Raw genomic sequence first — 17,618 nt, forward strand, 5'->3', positions numbered from 1 at the left:
AATCAGAATCAGGTTTATTATCACCGGCATGTGTCGTGAAATTTGTTAACTTAGCAGCAGCAGTACAATGCAATACATGTGAATATAGAAAGAAAGAAAGAAATAAATTACAGTAAGTATTTACAGGTGTCCCTCGCTTTATGAAAGTTCGCTTTACGCCACTTCGCTTTTATGAAAGATCTACATTAGTACCTGTTTTCGCTAATCAAAAGAAATCCGAAGAGGATTTTCGCTTTTACGAAAAAAGGCGTCCGCTTTAAACTTGTGTTTACCCTGAGAAAGGCTACCATGACTTTGAAGCCTTGCGTGGGCAGGTGTGTGCGCATGCGTGTATGTGCCGATTTTTTTTCTACAAATCGTTTTTTTGGCTAAATCCTCCCGATTCTTGTAAGTGAAACTACACTGTACATACATTATTTCTACTTTATATAGAAAAAAGGCGCCTGCTTTAAACTTGTATTTACCCCAAAAAAGACTACCATGACCGTGAAGCCTTGTGCGGGCAGGTGTGCGCGCATGCATGTGTGTGCCTTTTTTTTTAGGTTTTATGTGCTATTTGGTATGATTTGGTAGGTTATCTTTTGGATCTGGGAATGCTCAAATATTTTTCCCATATAAATTAATGGCAACTGCTTCTTCACTTTACTCCATTTCAGCTTACGAAAGGTTTCATAGGAACGCTCTTTCGGATAGCGGGGGAAACCTGTACCTGTACATTGAATAGATTAAAATAGTGCAAAAGCAGAAATAATATATATTTTTTAAAAAAGAGGTAGTGTTCATGGGTTCAAATCACAAACAAGAGAACATCTGCAGATACTGGAAATCCAGACAACACACGCAAAATGCTCGCAGAGCTCAGCAGGCCAGGCAGCATCTATGGAAGAGTACAGTCAACGTTTTGGGGTGAGACTGGAGAAAATAAAAGTTGAGGAGTCAGAGTTAGAAGGTGGGGGGAGGGGAGGGTGATACACAAGGTGATAGGTGAAAATGGGATGGGAGGGGTGAGGGGAAAACCCATCTGCCTTTCCCTCTCTCACCTTACCTCTTTGCCTGCCCATCACCTCCCTCAGGTGCTCCTCCCCCTTTTCTTTCTTCCATGGCCTTCTGTTGGATTTCCCCTTCCCGAACCTATCTCCCCATCTCTTTCACCAATCAACTTCCCAGCTCTTTACTTCACTCCTCTCTCCCCACCCCAGTTTCACCTGGTAACAATGAGCAGAGGGCATGTCCTGGCTAATGGGGGTCCTTAATAATGGACATTACCTTCCTGAGGCACTGTTCTTTGAAGATATCTTGGGTACTACAGAGGTTAGTACCCAAGATGGAGCTGACTAATTTTACAACTTTCAGTAGCTTCTTTCGATCCTGCGCAGTAGCCCCTGCGCCACTCCCCCCCCCCCCCCACACACACACACAGATGTATCCTGTCAGAAGGCTCTCCATGGTACATCTATAGAAATTTTCAAGTGTCTCAGTTGACACACCAAATCTCTTCAAACTCCTAATGAATTATAGTCGCTGTCTTGTCTTCTCTATAGTTACATTGTTATGTTAGGACCAGGGTTAGTTTCTCAGAGATCTTGACACCCAGGAACTTAAAATTGCTTACTCTCTCCACTTCTGATCCCTCTATGAGGATTGGTTTGTGTTCCCTTGTCTTACCCTTCCTGAAGTCCACAATCAGCTCTTTTGTCTTACTGACATTTAATGCAAGGTTTCTACTGCAACACCACTCAACAAGCTGGTGTATCTTGCTCCTGTACACCCTCTCATCTCCACCTGAGATTCTACCAACAACGGTTGCATCATCAGCAAATTGATGGATGGTATTTGAGCTATACTAGCCACACAGTCATGGGTATAGAGAGAGTAGAGCAGTGGGCTAAGCACACACCCCTGAGGTGCGCCAGTGTTGATTGTCAGTGGGGAGGAGATATTATCACCAATTCGTACAGATTGTGGTCTTCAGTCTAAACAATGATGAGCAGTGCACAATTGAAACACAGAAGAGATTTCATGGTAACAAGTTTAACATGGGGAGAAACTCTCCTTTTAACTCCCACATCTGATGAATCAGTGCTCCTTCATGCTGGATACCATTTGGAAGTTGTACTGAGCAAGGTGACAGCACAGATGCAGTGAGTGAGGAGACTTCAGACTCGTTACTGAGTGGTGCTTAGTGGGACAACCATGGGTTAAGCAGGCCAAATCCTGAAGGAGAATTTTGTATACCTCTATCAAATCTACCCTCGTTCTCCTATGCTCCAGGGCATTAAGTCCTAACGTATTCAACTTTTTCATATAACTCAGGTCCCCAATTTGTGGCAACAGCCTTGTGAATTTTCTCTGTACTCTTTCAATCTTAATTATATCTTTTCTGTTAGTGACTAGAAAGGCACAAAATATTCCAAATTAGGCCTCACCAACGTTTTACAGTCAGAAACAGGTGAATTGATCATGGGGAACAAGGACATGGCAGACCAATTGAATAACTACTTTGGTTCTGTCTTCACTGAGGAGGACATAATTAATCTTCCGGAAATAGTAGGGGACCGAGGGTCTTGTGAGATAGAGGAACTGAGGCATGTTAGTAGGGAAGTGGTGTTAGGTAAATTGAAGGGATTAAAGGCAGATAAATCCCCAGGGCCAGATGGTCTGCATCCCAGAGTGCTTAAGGAAGTAGCCCAAGAAATAGTGGATGCATTAGTGATAATTTTTCAAAACTCTTTAGATTCTGGATTAGTTCCTGAGGATTCGAGGGTGGATAATGTAACCCCACTTTTTAAAAAAGGAGGGAGAGAGAAACCGGGGAATTATAGACCAGTTAGCCTGACATCGGTGGTGGGGAAAATGCTAGAGTCAGTTATCAAAGATGTGAGAACAGCACATTTGGAAAGCGGTGAAATCATCGGACAAAGTCAGCATGGATTTGTGAAAGGAAAATCATGTCTGACGAATCTTACGGAATTTTTTGAGGATGTAACTTGTAGAGTGGATAGGGGAGAACCAGTGGATGTGGTATATTTGGATTTTCAAAAGGCTTTTGACAAGGTCCCACACAGGAGATTATTGTGCAAACTTAAAGCACACGGTATTGGGGGTATGGTATTGATGTGGATAGAGAATTGGTTGGCAGACAGGAAGCAAAGAGTGGGAATAAACGGGACCTTTTCAGAATGGCAGGCGGTGACTAGTGGGGTACCGCAGGGCTCAGTGCTGGGACCCCAGTTGTTTACAATATATATTAATGACTTAGATGAGGGAATTAAATGCAGCATCTCCAAGTTTGCGGATGACACGAAGCTGGGCGGCAGTGTTAGCGAGGAGGATGCTAAGAGGATGCAGGGTGACTTGGATAAGTTAGGTGAGTGGGCAAATTCACGGCAGATGCAATTTAATGTGGATAAATGTGAGGTTATCCACTTTGGTAGCAAGAACAGGAAAACATTATTATCTGAATAGTGGCCGATTAGGAAAAGGGGAGGTGCAACGAGACCTGGGTGTCATTATACACCAGTCATTGAAAGTGGGCATGCAGGTACAGCAGGCGGTGAAAAAGGCGAATGGTATGCTGGCATTTATAGCGAGAGGATTTGAATACAGGAGCAGGGAGGTAATACTGCAGTTGTACGAGGCCTTGGTGAGACCACACCTGGAGTATTGTGTGCAGTTTTGGTCCCCTAATCTGAGGAAAGACATTCTTGCCATAGAGGGAGTACAAAGAAGGTTCACCAGATTGATTCCTGGGATGGCAGGACTTTCAAATGAAGAAAGACTGGATCGACTAGGCTTAAACTCGCAGGAATTTAGAAGATTGAGGGGGGATCTTATTGAAACATATAAAATTCCAAAGGGATTGGACAGGCTAGATGCAGGAAGATTGTTCCCAATGTTGGGGAAGTCCAGAACGAGGGGTCACAGTTTAAGGATAAAGGGGAAGCCTTTTAGGACCGAGATGAGAAAAAACTTCTTCACACAGAGAGTGGTGAATCTGTGGAATTCTCTGCCACAGGAAACAGTTGAGGCCAGTTCATTGGCTATATTTAAGAGGGAGTTAGATATGGCCCTTGTGGCTAAAGGGATCGGGGGTATGGAGAGAAGGCAGGTACAGGGTTCTGAGTTAGATGATCAGCCATGATCATACTAAATGGCGGTGCAGGCTCGAAGGGCTGAATGGCCTATTCCTGCACCTATTTTCTATGTTTCTATGTTTATACAACTTCACAATAACGTCCCAACTCCTGTACTCAGTATTTTGATTTATGAGGGCCAATCTGGCAAAAGTTCTCTTTACAAGCCTGTCTACCTGTGACACCACTTTCAAGGAATTATGGATCTGTATTCCCAGATCCCCTTGTTCTACGCAGTCCTCAGTGTACTACCATTCACTGAAACCCCCATCATCATAGAAGCCAGTCTTTAACCTGTCCAGTTCACTCCAGGTGCAATAAAGGAACAGCTGGATGCAGCAAAGACCATGAGACCAGACAACATGCTAGCTGTACTACAGAACACCGTAAACATTGAAATTGAAACTATTTCCACTGGCAACTTGTTCCACACTCTCACCATCGTGCATCCAGGTGTGCCTTCAGCCAAGGCGTTCCAGTACAGTTACATCATGAGCATCTACTCAACAATGTATCAGAATTTGGGTATGCTTCGTCTACAAAATTTAATTTTGTAGAAAAAATTAAATGACACATTACCACCCAATCTGTATGTTTTTGAACACTGAAACAAATTCATACAAACTTGATACTAAATTCTTACAGGTTTGAACAGGCTAAGTGCAGGGAAGATGTTATCCTTGGCTGAGGAGTTTGGAGCTAACTTGGGTAGGCTACGTTTCTCACGCCAAAGATAATGGTTATCTGGTGGTAGAGGCAAATACAATAAGTGTTTAAAACAAATTTGGACATATACTATACTTGGATATGAAAGCTAAGGAGGGATACAAGCCTAATGCAGGAAAATGGGATCAGCATAGACTGGTAAAACCATTGGCACAACACAGACAAAGGTCCATTCCTGAGCAGATTGATTCTATGATTCTATAGCTTTCCTCTCATTTAGCTGGATAAGAGTGATCTTATTCTCAGGTTTACAGTGTAATCTGTCTGGTTTAACCACAGAATGACCTGCAATGGCATATCTTCACACATAACTGACTCTGGTGTCCCCGGAAATCTATTCTCAGGCCTGTCCTATTACTTTTCTAGATATGATTGCTCTGGAACATCAGCTAGCATCTCGAATTGGACACTCTTCTTGCTGACATTAACTCCAGATGAACAAGAATTTTCTCCAACCACACTTTCCATTCCCTAACCGTTGGCTCCATTGCTGTCAACAGCCTGATGTGGAATTAGATTGTTTATGACCCTGGTACCATAGCTGAGCCAAGGTGAGCCTCCAGCCACAGATCCATTTCATTCCTCAGAATGCCTTCTGTCCTCTGTACCATCTCTCTACCCTGACCTTGCCTCAGCTTATCACTGCTGAAATTTTATCCATGCCTTTACTTCCTCTCCTCCATTTCTGTACTCTCCTGGCTAGCCTTCCATCTTCCAAATTAGACAAACTGCTCTCCAAACTTTAACTGGCATAATGTCTTATTCATCTTTGCTTTCTGACACACACTGGCTCCATTTTAAAATCATCATCCTTATTTTCAAATACCTCTATGGCCCAATGACTACATTAAGCAGCCAATGTCTGACAAACTGTGGAGGCCTGATTAATCCTCTAGCACAGTCTTCTAGGCTTTTATTCCCAAGTGCTGGATTCCCAACATGCTCCTCCTGCCTCATTTCTCCTGTTTTAAGATCCCACGCAAAACCTAACTCTTTCACCAAGCTTATGTTCAGCTTTCCTAATAGATCCCTGTGGCTTGGCATCAATATTTGATTGGTAATACCCTTGATAAATGCTTGCATTTCTGCTGCCTCCTAGATGTCACGTAAACGCAAACTCCAGTTGCAGTTTATATTGTTATATTGTTCAGCTTTTGCCTCCTATCTTACCCCGATAAATCTTTAAACAGATGAAAAAAGTTTACTGAACTTGAGTGTTTCTTTTTATATGTAGCATTCTGACTCCTCCTTGCCCAATCCTGCTGAGCTCCAAGGTGGCTGTGAATCAGAGTGTCATGTGCAACATACAGAAATTCCTCCCGGAGCAAAAAATGCTGGGCACGGTTCTAACCTCAAACAAGAGAAAATTTGCAGATGCTGGAAATCTGAGCAACACACACAAAATGCTGGAGGAACTCAGCACGCCAGGCAGCATCTATGGAAAAGAGTACTGGTGATGTTTCAAGCCAAAATTCTTCGGCAGGACTGGACCGTTCTAGGGGCACAGTTCTAGGAGCATTTCCCAACAAAATTTGGAAATTAGTCAGCAGATACTGGCACATCCTATACCCCTGCATTTTCCTCACAACAAACTTAGAACACAGAACATTATAGCACAGTACAAGCATTTCAGCCCATGATGTTATACCAACTTTTCAGGATCAATCTAACCCTTCTCTCCTACATAACCCTCCATTATTCTATCATCCATGTGCCTGTCTAAAAGTTTATTAAATGCCCCTAATGCATCTGCCTCTACTACCCCCTCGGTAGAACAATTCACACATTCACCACTCTGTGTAAAAAAAACTTACCTCTGACATCTCCCCCCAATACTTTCCTCCAATCACCTTAAAATTATACTCCATTTAATCACTTCCACCCTGGGGAAAGGTCTCTGAATATTGATTTAATCTACAATATGCCTCTTATCATCTGGTCAGCTCTTATCCTCCTTTGCTCCAAAGAGAAAAGCCCTGGCTCGCTCAATCTATTCCTGCCCATTGAACAACACACAGAGAAAAATGAATATCGAGTGGCGCCTAAGGAATTTCACAAGCTAGCAACAGCCAGTATAGACATTTCAAAGAAGCTGCACACCTTTCTTCTTGCTCAGATAATACATGCAACATTTTTAAAATAATTTCTCATCCTTTCAAGACTTCTATGTCACAAATACAGGACATTCCAAACCATTCAAGTGAATTTTATGATCATTACTGTGATATATGATAAAGCACCCGATTTGAACAGAGCTAGGTACCTCAAAGAGAACTGAGAAAATTATCATCACACATGTTTTAGGTATTCAATGAGGGGTATCAACCAGGATACATTTTGCTCTTCAATGGAATCCTTCACAGCTACCAAACTGGCCCAGCAACAGTGGCAGTACAGCACATCTGTAGATCCTGAAAGGGAGCGTGAATTTGGATAATGACTTCAAGTCTTAAGATTAACTCCACAAACTTCTAAATCAAACACAAGAACATTGCCCAATAAGACATGGCAGGCACAAACTTCAGGGTGCTGTATCAGCCAGAGTGGTTTTGAGTATCCCAACAGGCACTGGGAGGGGAAGGGGAGAAATAGGAGGGTAGGGGGGAGAGGGGCTAGGATGAAGGGGGTTAGGGGGGAGGGGGAGAGGGATATGGTCAAAACCTGGTCAGTATCAACATGAAGAAACAGATTATGATAACCTTGCACTGGCACTTTGTGGAAGAGACTGCAAAGGCAGGAACTGACGGTTGAAGTAACTGAGGAATGATGCTAGCAAGAATTTTAGGAATCCTACAAAAAGTAGTGGATATGGCCCAGTCCATCATGGTTAAAGGCCTTCCCACCACTGAACACATCTAGATGAAGCGCTGTCATGGGAAAGCAGCATCCATCAAGGACCCAGGCCACACTTTCTTCTCTCTGCCATCATCAGGAAGGAGGTACAGGAGCCTCAGGATCTACACCACCAGGTTCAGGAACAGTTATTACCCCTCAACCGTCAGGCTCTTGAATCAGTGGGATAACTTCACTTGCCCCATCACTGAAATGTTCCCACTACCTGCAAATTCACTTTCAAGGACTCTTCATCACATGTTGTCAATTTTTTTTTATTATTATTACTGTGACGGGGTCCTGAATTACCCCTATAAACTGTGCTCGATTACCCCTATGAACTGTGCTTTTGAAAAGAGAGAGCGAGAGAGAGGTATTTAACACTGACATCTGGTTTTGAAAAGAGGGAGAGAGAAACGAAGACTAACTTTTGGGCTGTCACTTTAAGGCACCAGGAACTTTTGGATTTCTGCTGAGTTGGAGAGAGAAAGCACCGAGAAGTTCCTAAGTCGCTATGGTGACTGAGGGAGGTTGTTTATACTTTCTCCAAGGACATGGCTTGCTAGTGCATTCTTACACAGAGAAGGGAAGGAGGAGTTATTTGAGAGACAGTTGGTACTCAGTATGGTGAGATAAATAGGAGGTCAGATGATAGACCTCAGGCACATGTTTTTGGACACTGAATGAGCTTTGTTGTGCCCACAGAAAAAGTGGGGTATTTTTTTTGGAGGATCGATCAGGCGGGTTGATCAGTAGCTCTTGCAATGTGAAAAGGGAGTGACCGGTGGGGAGTTGTCCATGTGTCCACCCTTGCCTGGGTTGATGATTCCACCACAGAGAAATGGTCCCCTTTGTTCTGGTCACAGTCGGTGACTTTTAAAGGATTTCAGAGGACAACGAGAAGATCGATGGTGTCAGCTCAACTGAAGACTCAAATCTCTCCCTCTCTCTTTCTCTCTCTCTCCCTCCATCACTACTCAACTCAAAACCATGAACTGAACTGAACTTTATTCATCATCGTAAGATTGTATCAGACTTAAAGAAGCTTGGTTTTTCATATATTTCCACACTTACTGATTTACTTACTTATATATAATCATTGCTAACCTGTTTGATTTATCTACATTTATATTACTGTATTGTGTAGTTACTAATTAATATTATTAGTTAATAGCAATACTGGACTCCAAAGTAGTTTCCATCTCCGCTGGTTTGTTAACTCGTCATGGGGTACATGACATTACTTAGTTTTTCTTTTATATTTGCACAATTTGTTGACTTTTGCACATTTGCCGTTTGTCCGTCCTGTTTGGTCCTTCCTTTCATTAATTCTGTTAAGTTTCTTGGATTTACTGCGTATGCGCCGAAGAAAATTAATCTCAGGGTTTATGTTGTGACATATATGTACTTTTAGAATAATAAATTTACCTCACTTTTAGGCAGTTAGCAAAAGACAAATTTATATGGATAAAAATAAAATTATAATTGTATGATTGGCTATAAAGATTTAAGCAATTCTGGAAGGTATATGAGAAAATGTTTAAAAATCTGCTTTATGCGATAACAACGACTCCAGAGACCACCCCTCAGGAAGACCCAGAGTTAAGGACTCAGAGAAGAACTTGAGAAGACTGAGCCCTTGGCTAGTTCATCAAGAGTGAGTTATATCTGAATACAGGGAATAAGTTTTGTAAAGAGTTGTGTAACTGAAGATGCTGCCTGGCCTGCTGCGTTCACTAGCAACTTTGATGTGTGTTACTTGTGTAACTGAAGAGTTGAGTTTCAGGATTCTGAAACGAAAGAGTTAAAGAACTGAACACTAGTGACTCATTGTGTTGTTTAAACTAATCACAATTATTAAAGTAGTATTGATACTAGGCAAAGTGTGTTTTATCGTTGCTACATTTACATGGCAACAATGCTATAGATGATCATTTGCTCCTACTTGGTCAGGACAGTGCAGACATATACGAGCAGTCAGGCCTGGGATGAATGACTACAGGACAACATTTGTCCTATAGACATCTGAGCAACGACAGACACTTCCCTTCTACCAGCCCACTGAAGAACAGCACTGTGTCTGCAGCTGGCTCCTCGAACCAGGACTGGGGTGCAGGAGGTGGTGCAGAGGTCCCAAAAGCTGTGGTGGCCATGGAGCCATGGAGCCATGGAGGCAGTGGTAGTGGCTTGCAGGGGAGCCTGGATGAATCTTTACTGGATTAGGAAATGGAACCCTGAAGATGGCAGTGGCAGGAATGTGTACTGAATTCAGTACTCATGCTCTCCACTGAGCGAGAGCGTTTAAGAGAGGTTCACTACATTCTAGTCCAGTATCGGGTCAGGTTTAATGCAGTATTTCATAATCACAATGCATAAACATCCCTGTGTTGCCTTTTTGTTAATAGACAGAGCTGTTCTCAACTGCTGTAAAAAAAAAAGACTTGCATTTACATTGTGGTGCTGGTGGGGATGTGCAACGGGCTGGAGACTGCTGCAGTAAGAACAGAAGTCACAGGTTCCTTCATCAGCCAGCTCAGATCAACTGTAATTTCCTGTTTAAGTCTCCTGCCTGCTTTGATTAAGAGCTACTGTGCCCGACACTTGGCAATAGGTTTTCTGCCTGTCAAATGGCAGGGCCCATTCACTCATTACCAACACCAGGAACCAGGCCTGTAAAAACAGGAAACTTTTACTTGCAAGAATCAATAACTTCTTGTTAGAGAAAGCAGTCTAAACCGGGCTTGATCCTGAGGCAAAGGACCTTTCTGTTCTCACTACCTTCTATGTCAGAAAACCATCACACAGAGTCACAGTCATTGTTGTTCCTTTCCATGCCTTGAGGTGCATCGGGTGGCCACCTTGCTGTTCCTGGAGCAGTTTTGACGCTCAACCCAGCACGGATGGAAAGCATGTAAGGAGCCGGCTGGATTCGAACCTGCCGAAGTCCGGGGCGAGAGTCACAGTCATACAGCACAGAAACAGGTCCTTCAGCTCAATAGGTTCATGTCCATCCATTCCAACCTACCTCCATTTGCTCATGTTTAGCCCATAACCTTCTAAAACTTTTCCTATTCATGTACCTACCTATCTAAATGTCTTTTAAAAGTTGTTATTGTACCTGCCTCAGCTGCTTCCTCCGGCAGTTCATTCCACATACATATCACCCTTAGTATAAAAAAGCCGTCCCTCAAGTTCCTATAAAATCTTTCATCTCTCACCTTATAGTTGTTGATTCTTATCCTCGGGAAAAACACTGAGGGCATCCACCCTATCCAGGCACCTCATGATTCTTATGGACCTCTGTAAGATCACCTCTCAATCTCCCAGAAAAAAATCCCATACACAAGATTCAAACAAAACCGACTAGACAATGTTCTGCATTGTTTTAAATTGTTTATGCCTCACTTTTCCTCGAAAAAAATAGTGACATAAGGGTGACAAAAGCTTTTTCTAGTGGCTATCATTCCATCTTCGAGTGTTGGCAGTCATTCATCAAGCAAAATGCTTGATTATGGAAAGGCTGAGTCAGATGCTGTCTGACTCAAAATGCAGCGGGGAGATGCTGTCAGAGTGAGCGACATAATCCAATTTGTACCTGAGATACTCTTCAGCTATGGAGAACACTAGCTGGAATGAAGGTGGTAGATCAGGTGTCAATCAAGTGGGCTGTTCTGTGAGTGCTGCCAGAACTGTTCTCACCCAGCTAAGTGGAGACCATTTCATCACAATACAACATAAGACTATGCCATTCAGCCCCTCATTATCATTCTGAAAGATCATGGATGATGTTTTACCTCAACAGCACTCCTCTTGCTAACCCCTTGTCTTATGAGGATAGGTTGAGCAAGTTAGGAGGATGCAAGGTGACTTGATACGAGGTGTACAAGATGATAAGAGACATAGATCAAACAGATAGCTACAGGCCTTTTTCCCAGGGTGGAAATGGCTAATACCAGAAGGTATAATGTTAAGGAAATTAGAGGAAAGTATAGGGGGGTTGTCAGAGGTAAGATCTTTACACAGTAAGTGGTGAGTGTGTGGAATGCCTTGCCAGGGGTGATGGCAGATAAATTCAGGGCATTTAAGAAATTCAGATAGGTTAAAAGGTCGGCACAACATCATGGGCCAAAGAGTCTGTACTATACTGTAATGTTCTATGTTCTATATAATCCTACATCTCTTGATACCTTAATACATAAACATCCTGGTACTGAATATGCATAGCCATCAAGCCTCCACAGCTGCGTTGGGTGGTGAATGCTAATTCACTATCCTTTAGGTTAAGTAATCTCCTTTTATCTCTGTTCTCAATGGTTTATCCCTAATTCTAAGACTGAAGCCCCGGTTATGCAGAGATACCTCAACTTCATATCTACTCTGTTAATCACCATGACAATTTTCTACATTTCAATGAGATTGTCTCCCATTCTTCTAAACTCTAGACAGCGTCAGCACAGTCTGCTTACTTTCCACTGATATGACCAAGCCACCATCACTCGAGTCAATCTGGTGAATCTTTAATGAGAGTAAATCCTTAGGCAACAAGAACATGGCTATAAATAATATTCCAGATGTGCTCTCTCCTGAGCTTTATGTATCTGGTGTTGAGATGCTCTGGTTTAGATACTTGAATCCTCTTGCAGTAAAGACTGACATATTGTTTGCCCTCCTAACAATATGGTAGCTTTCAGAGATAGATGTGCAAGAAAAACAGGTCCCTCTGAACAGCAGCTTTCAATCTCCCACTACTTAAAATCTTAAAAGTTTTCTGACAAAGTGATTTTTTTCCCCCTAAATTATATCCCAAGTACCAGTTCCTGCCCATATTCCCCAGAAGCCTCTCAGCATCCAATTCACAATACAAAATGCCACCCCATTTTGTAAGGTCAATTAGCTATGTTACATCTTACTCATTATTAAGCCCCTACTCTGATATAGATGGTGAACAGCGCAAGCCCGAACACAGATTCCCAATGCACCTGATTGGTTACAGACTCTTAATCCACAAAAAAAATTTCTAATTTGTTTTATTATTACAAATTATTGCTAATTTGTTTTCAATGGATACCAATCCCACTTGTATTACCCCACTTGTGTGGCAATTTATCAAAGGTCTTTTGGAAGTCCAAAGATACTGTGTCAATTGGCTTATTCTCATCTATTCTGCTCATTACAACCAAATTAATAGGTTTGTCAGATGTGACTACCCTTTCATAGATTCATGTTGACCTTGCTTAATGTATTATTGTTGTTTTATAATTGCTCTGTAAACAATCTTTAATAATTGATTTCAGCACTTTCCCTAATCTTGATGTTGGGTTAACTGTCTACTGGTCTCCATTTTCTCTCTTTTGTTTTTTAAAATCATAAGATAACATCTGTTTTCCTCCAATTTGTAGGAACTAATCCAAACTCAATGACATTTTGAAAGATGACAATCAGTGAATCCAATAAAAAAAATTCCTTCAAAACCCAAGGATTCAGATAATCAGGACTTGAGGAATATAGCAACATTTAGTTCCATTAATTCTTTCACCTTCCATTCACTCTAAGCCTGCAGTATTTTATCAATTCTATTACATTTTCTTTGACACAAAATAATCATTTAATTTCTCTGGTATTCCTTTATTTCTCAATACAATTTCTCCTATGTCAGTCAATAAGAGACCTATAATATAATTAGTTTTTTTTTGTGTTAAGATATGCATTTGGTAAGCCTAAAGGCTGATTTATACTTGTGCGTCAAATGTACGCCATAGCCGCGAACCTTATGCTGTATCTATGTCGAACTCTACGCTGTAGCCTAACGCGACCTCTCCCAAAATGTAACTACGCGTCGCGGCGACGCAGACCGAAACAACTGTGATTGGTCCGCTTGGTAGCATCGCATTTCCTACTTCGCTGCAATAGCTTCCCATTGGGCGACTGAAGGGCAGGGAAGGAACTCTGGCTGCAATGCTTTCCATAAAGCTTTACAGACCTCCGAAATTATGGAGGACCCTGTGCTTAATGCCAGTTTGTAGCTAGCTGCTACAGCCTGTTGACTTCCACGTGAAGCTAAAACTTGAATGGTGATTGCCAGTTTCTGAGTATACTGTGCGTACACTGATGTGAAATAAGTGATTGGAGACGATGAACCAAATCGTCAAATCTACCTACCGACATCCGAAAATATTTGAAATGCATTTCCTCGTCCATGTCTCTCAGTGGCCGGACAAGCACAGAAAATTCACCATCCTTCAGTTTCAGACGCCATTGATTAAAGTTTGAGTTTCTTCGTGTTGAGTTTCAACACGAAGAAACTCAACACAGTGGCATAGAAACTCCACCGCCAACCAGCGTTTTGGCGGTGAATTGCAGAGCAACGCAGACACACCAACGTACAAAAGTATAAATGCTCACAACGGCAGAGGCCACTTGCGTAGGCTATGGCGGGAGCTAGTATGCACAAGTAGCCTTTAGTGTTTATTTGCATGTTCTGACATTTTCCCCAATCAGAGGTTCACTGTTTATTTTTGGCAACTTCATATAACTTTGATCTAATCCTCTGATAACTATGGCTGAACCACCTTTGCTGCCAATTGGTGTCTTGATGGTGATAGAAAGGTGTTTGGAAATCAACATCAAATGAAAATGCAAAGAATTTCCACATATCCTTTCTCAGACAGATAAACTGGAAATACCTACAGATTCTCCAGAAGGATATATGGAGCAGAACTTCTACTTTCTATGTTGTAACAAGTCTAGTTCTTATGCGCAAGAACTCATACTCACATGCTTGGAGTGAGAAGTGTTTCTTCACAGTTGGTGTTGCTCCCAGAGAGGAGAGCTCATTTTCTCCGAGGAGGTACTGTATTGATCGCAACTGAAAGCAAGGGTCAGCCAGGAGCACAGCTGTTCCTCGTTGGACCCTGGAAAGAAGCAAGAGATGAAACATTGTACAAGACCTTGAAATGATAAAAGAAGGAACAGACATCAACTATATTAGACACATCACTCCCCTTTCAAGAATTTCAGTTCAAACACATTAGCTGTCAAGTATGTAAAGGAAGCAAGCCAACAGGAGCATTTTGGCTCCTTAGTTGTCAGGGAGTATGTGATGGTCAGTATAGTGAGCTAAAATGTGAGGTAAAAATAGGATCAAAATCAATTAAGTGTATTCCTGGAGGGAGAAGAGATATGAAAGTGCGATTGATGACTTAGGTTTAGTGGGACTAATGGATTCTCAAGTATCATCTGTTTGTCATCAGCTCAAGGGAATGACAGCCTTGTGCTGACTAGGTACTGTTAGATTGCAGTGTAGAATTGTTATTTTTCTTATATTTTAACTTCGCTATGCTTGCTTATATTTTTATATAACCACCTATATATATGTAATTGTTCAGTCAATTTCTTAGTAATTAGGGTACAGTTGCTTCTGTAGTTTTCTAGAAGGCTACTTCAATCTAGCTATTTTATAGGATTAATAGTAATCACTAGAATTTCTGTTATATCTAGTCTGGTAGGAGAAGACCATGACTAGTTTTTAGTCTGGTCTTTTCTTTGTTCTCTCAACACTTCTTCTTGTTCTTCTTTGCTCTTGTAACATCTAATAAAATGAACATAAGTAACAAGTTCTATGTTTCATTCTTGGCTTCTGAAGAAACTCTGGATCTCAAAAACATCAGGATCCGGCAGTATTCAGTAAAGAGCAAAATGAGCAGCCATCCAGCATTGGTGTCATAAAACTACCCTGGTATTAGGAGCAAAAGTATTGTGATGGGTTCAATTTATATTTATATTAACATTGGGAATTGTTAAAAGTCCTCCAGTGATTTACAAGTGTTATTGACTATACCTCAAACCAGCAAAGAAGCAAATCCTTGGGAATGACAATGCAATTTTGGCCATTCATTTGTCCAAAATACTATAGGACACACATCACTGCTGATTTTTATGTGGTGATTACTGAATTTGAAGTTTAATGTCTATTCCTTCACTTAGCTTCAGCACAACCTCCTTAAAACACTTCAATCATTTAAACACTCATCCAATGAAGTGAATGGTTACACACCAAATGGATATGTTCGAAGTTTACTGATAAATTGTCTCTGGATCATGGCCTGGGATCTGGTTCCTTGTCCAATAATATAATCAGCATATTATTGTACCACTACTATGCTATACCGTATAAACTAAACCTGCAAGATTTTTGTGCAGTCCTGCCAAAGCGTCTTGGCCTGAAACATCAACTGTATTTCTTTTCCATAGATGCTGCCTGGCCGGCTGAGTTCCTCCGGCATTTTGTGTGCGTTGCTTGGATTTCCAACATTTGCAGATTTTCTCACATGTTTGTGTCAGAAGGTTTTAAGATCTGGGCTCTCTGAAACTTCAACAGTCTTGTAATTCAGATGAAGTGCTTGAGAGCAAAGGTGCCATCTTCTCACAGCCACTGTCAGGTAGCAGGTACAGCAGCCTGAAGTCTGACAAGTTCAAGAACAGCTACTTCCCTTCAACTACTCGATTCTTGAACCAACTGGCACAGCCATCATCACTAGAGTTTAGCAACACTGCGTTTTGTGTGTTAATTACTTTAACACACAAAAAGTGACGGAAGAACTGAGCAGGTCAGGCAGCATCTATGGGAAAGAATAAAGAGTTGAGACTTTTGGCCCAAAACACCGACACGTTATTTTTTTCCATTGATGCTGCCTGATCTGCTGAGTACCTGTAGCATTTTGTGTGCGTTACTCTGGATTTTCAGCATCTGCAGAATCTTTTGTGACTATAGCCACTTTGATTACTTAGCACAAATGGACATTTTTTTGTTTTAATTGTGCTCTTTACTGTAAAAATTGTGTTTACTCTGTATTTTGTTTTTTTTCTGGATGTTGCCTATATGATGCCCTGAGCCTGCGATAATGCTGCAAGTAAGATTTTCATTGCACCTGTGCATACATGTACTTCTGCATTTGACAGTAAATTCCAACCTGACTTTGAGAAGAAAGCCGAGGTAATGTATGGCTACTATAACACCACCCCAGACATCCCACCCTGCAAAAACTGATTTCAGGGAGGTAGCACCATCAATTTGCGGGAGACTTCCGGGAGAGGTGGGATGTCTGCAATAGAGTAGCTCCCTAGCAGTCAGCCAGCTAGTTTAAATAATGTTAGCTATGCTAATGAACAAATGACATCTGTTAAACTCACCTCAACATGTCTTTTACAGTCTTAACCAATCATGGGCAATAGAAAAGTCACTGTTGCAAACAGTGCAGCGAGCAACACTGTCATTATTTTTGACCCCTGTGAGGCAGGGGTACACTTTAGTGTAGTCTGGGGTGACGTACGTTTTATATTTTCTTTTTTTCTGGAACACTCTGCCACAGCACGCTCTCGCTCTCTCTCTCTCGTGGTCACTCGCACACTCTCGTTTGCTTTCTCTCTCGCGCTCTCGCTTGCTTTCTCTCTCGCGCTCTCGCTTTCAGAATCAACAAACTCATTCGTAAGGCCAGTGATGTTGTGGGGATGGAACTGGACTCTCTGACGGTGGTGTCTGAAAAGAGGATGCTGTCTAAGTTGCATGCCATCTTGGATAATGTCTCCCATCCACTACATAATGTACTGGGTGGGCACGGGAGTACATTCAGCCAGAGACTCATTCCACCGAGATGCAGCACAGAGCGTCATAGGAAGTCATTCCTGCCTGTGGCCATCAAACTTTACAACTCCTCCCTTGGAGGGTCAGACACCCTGAGCCAATAGGCTGGTCCTGGACTTATTTCCTGGCAGAATTTACATATTACTATTTAACTATTTATGGTTTTATAACTATTTAATTATTTATGGTGCAACTGTAACGAAAACCAATTTCACCTGGGATCAATAAAGTATGACTATGACTATTTCTCTCTTGCGCTCTCCCTCTCTCGCTCGTGCGCTCTCTCG

At 41.8% G+C, this 17,618-nt stretch overlaps 1 protein-coding gene across 1 annotated transcript in view; it reads right to left on the reverse strand.

Annotated features, from left to right (window-relative positions):
• The window catches only part of rnf123 (ring finger protein 123), a 410,214-nt gene that overhangs the window by 39,137 nt on the left and 353,459 nt on the right, over positions 1-17,618 (reverse strand). Inside the window, exon 35 of the mRNA XM_072280728.1 lies at positions 14,466-14,602. Within this exon, the coding sequence (XP_072136829.1) occupies positions 14,466-14,602 (137 nt within the window). The remainder of the gene's footprint in view (positions 1-14,465; positions 14,603-17,618) is intronic.

This window comes from Mobula birostris, chromosome 16 (genome assembly GCF_030028105.1).
Source record: "Mobula birostris isolate sMobBir1 chromosome 16, sMobBir1.hap1, whole genome shotgun sequence".
Taxonomy (NCBI): domain Eukaryota; kingdom Metazoa; phylum Chordata; class Chondrichthyes; order Myliobatiformes; family Myliobatidae; genus Mobula; species Mobula birostris.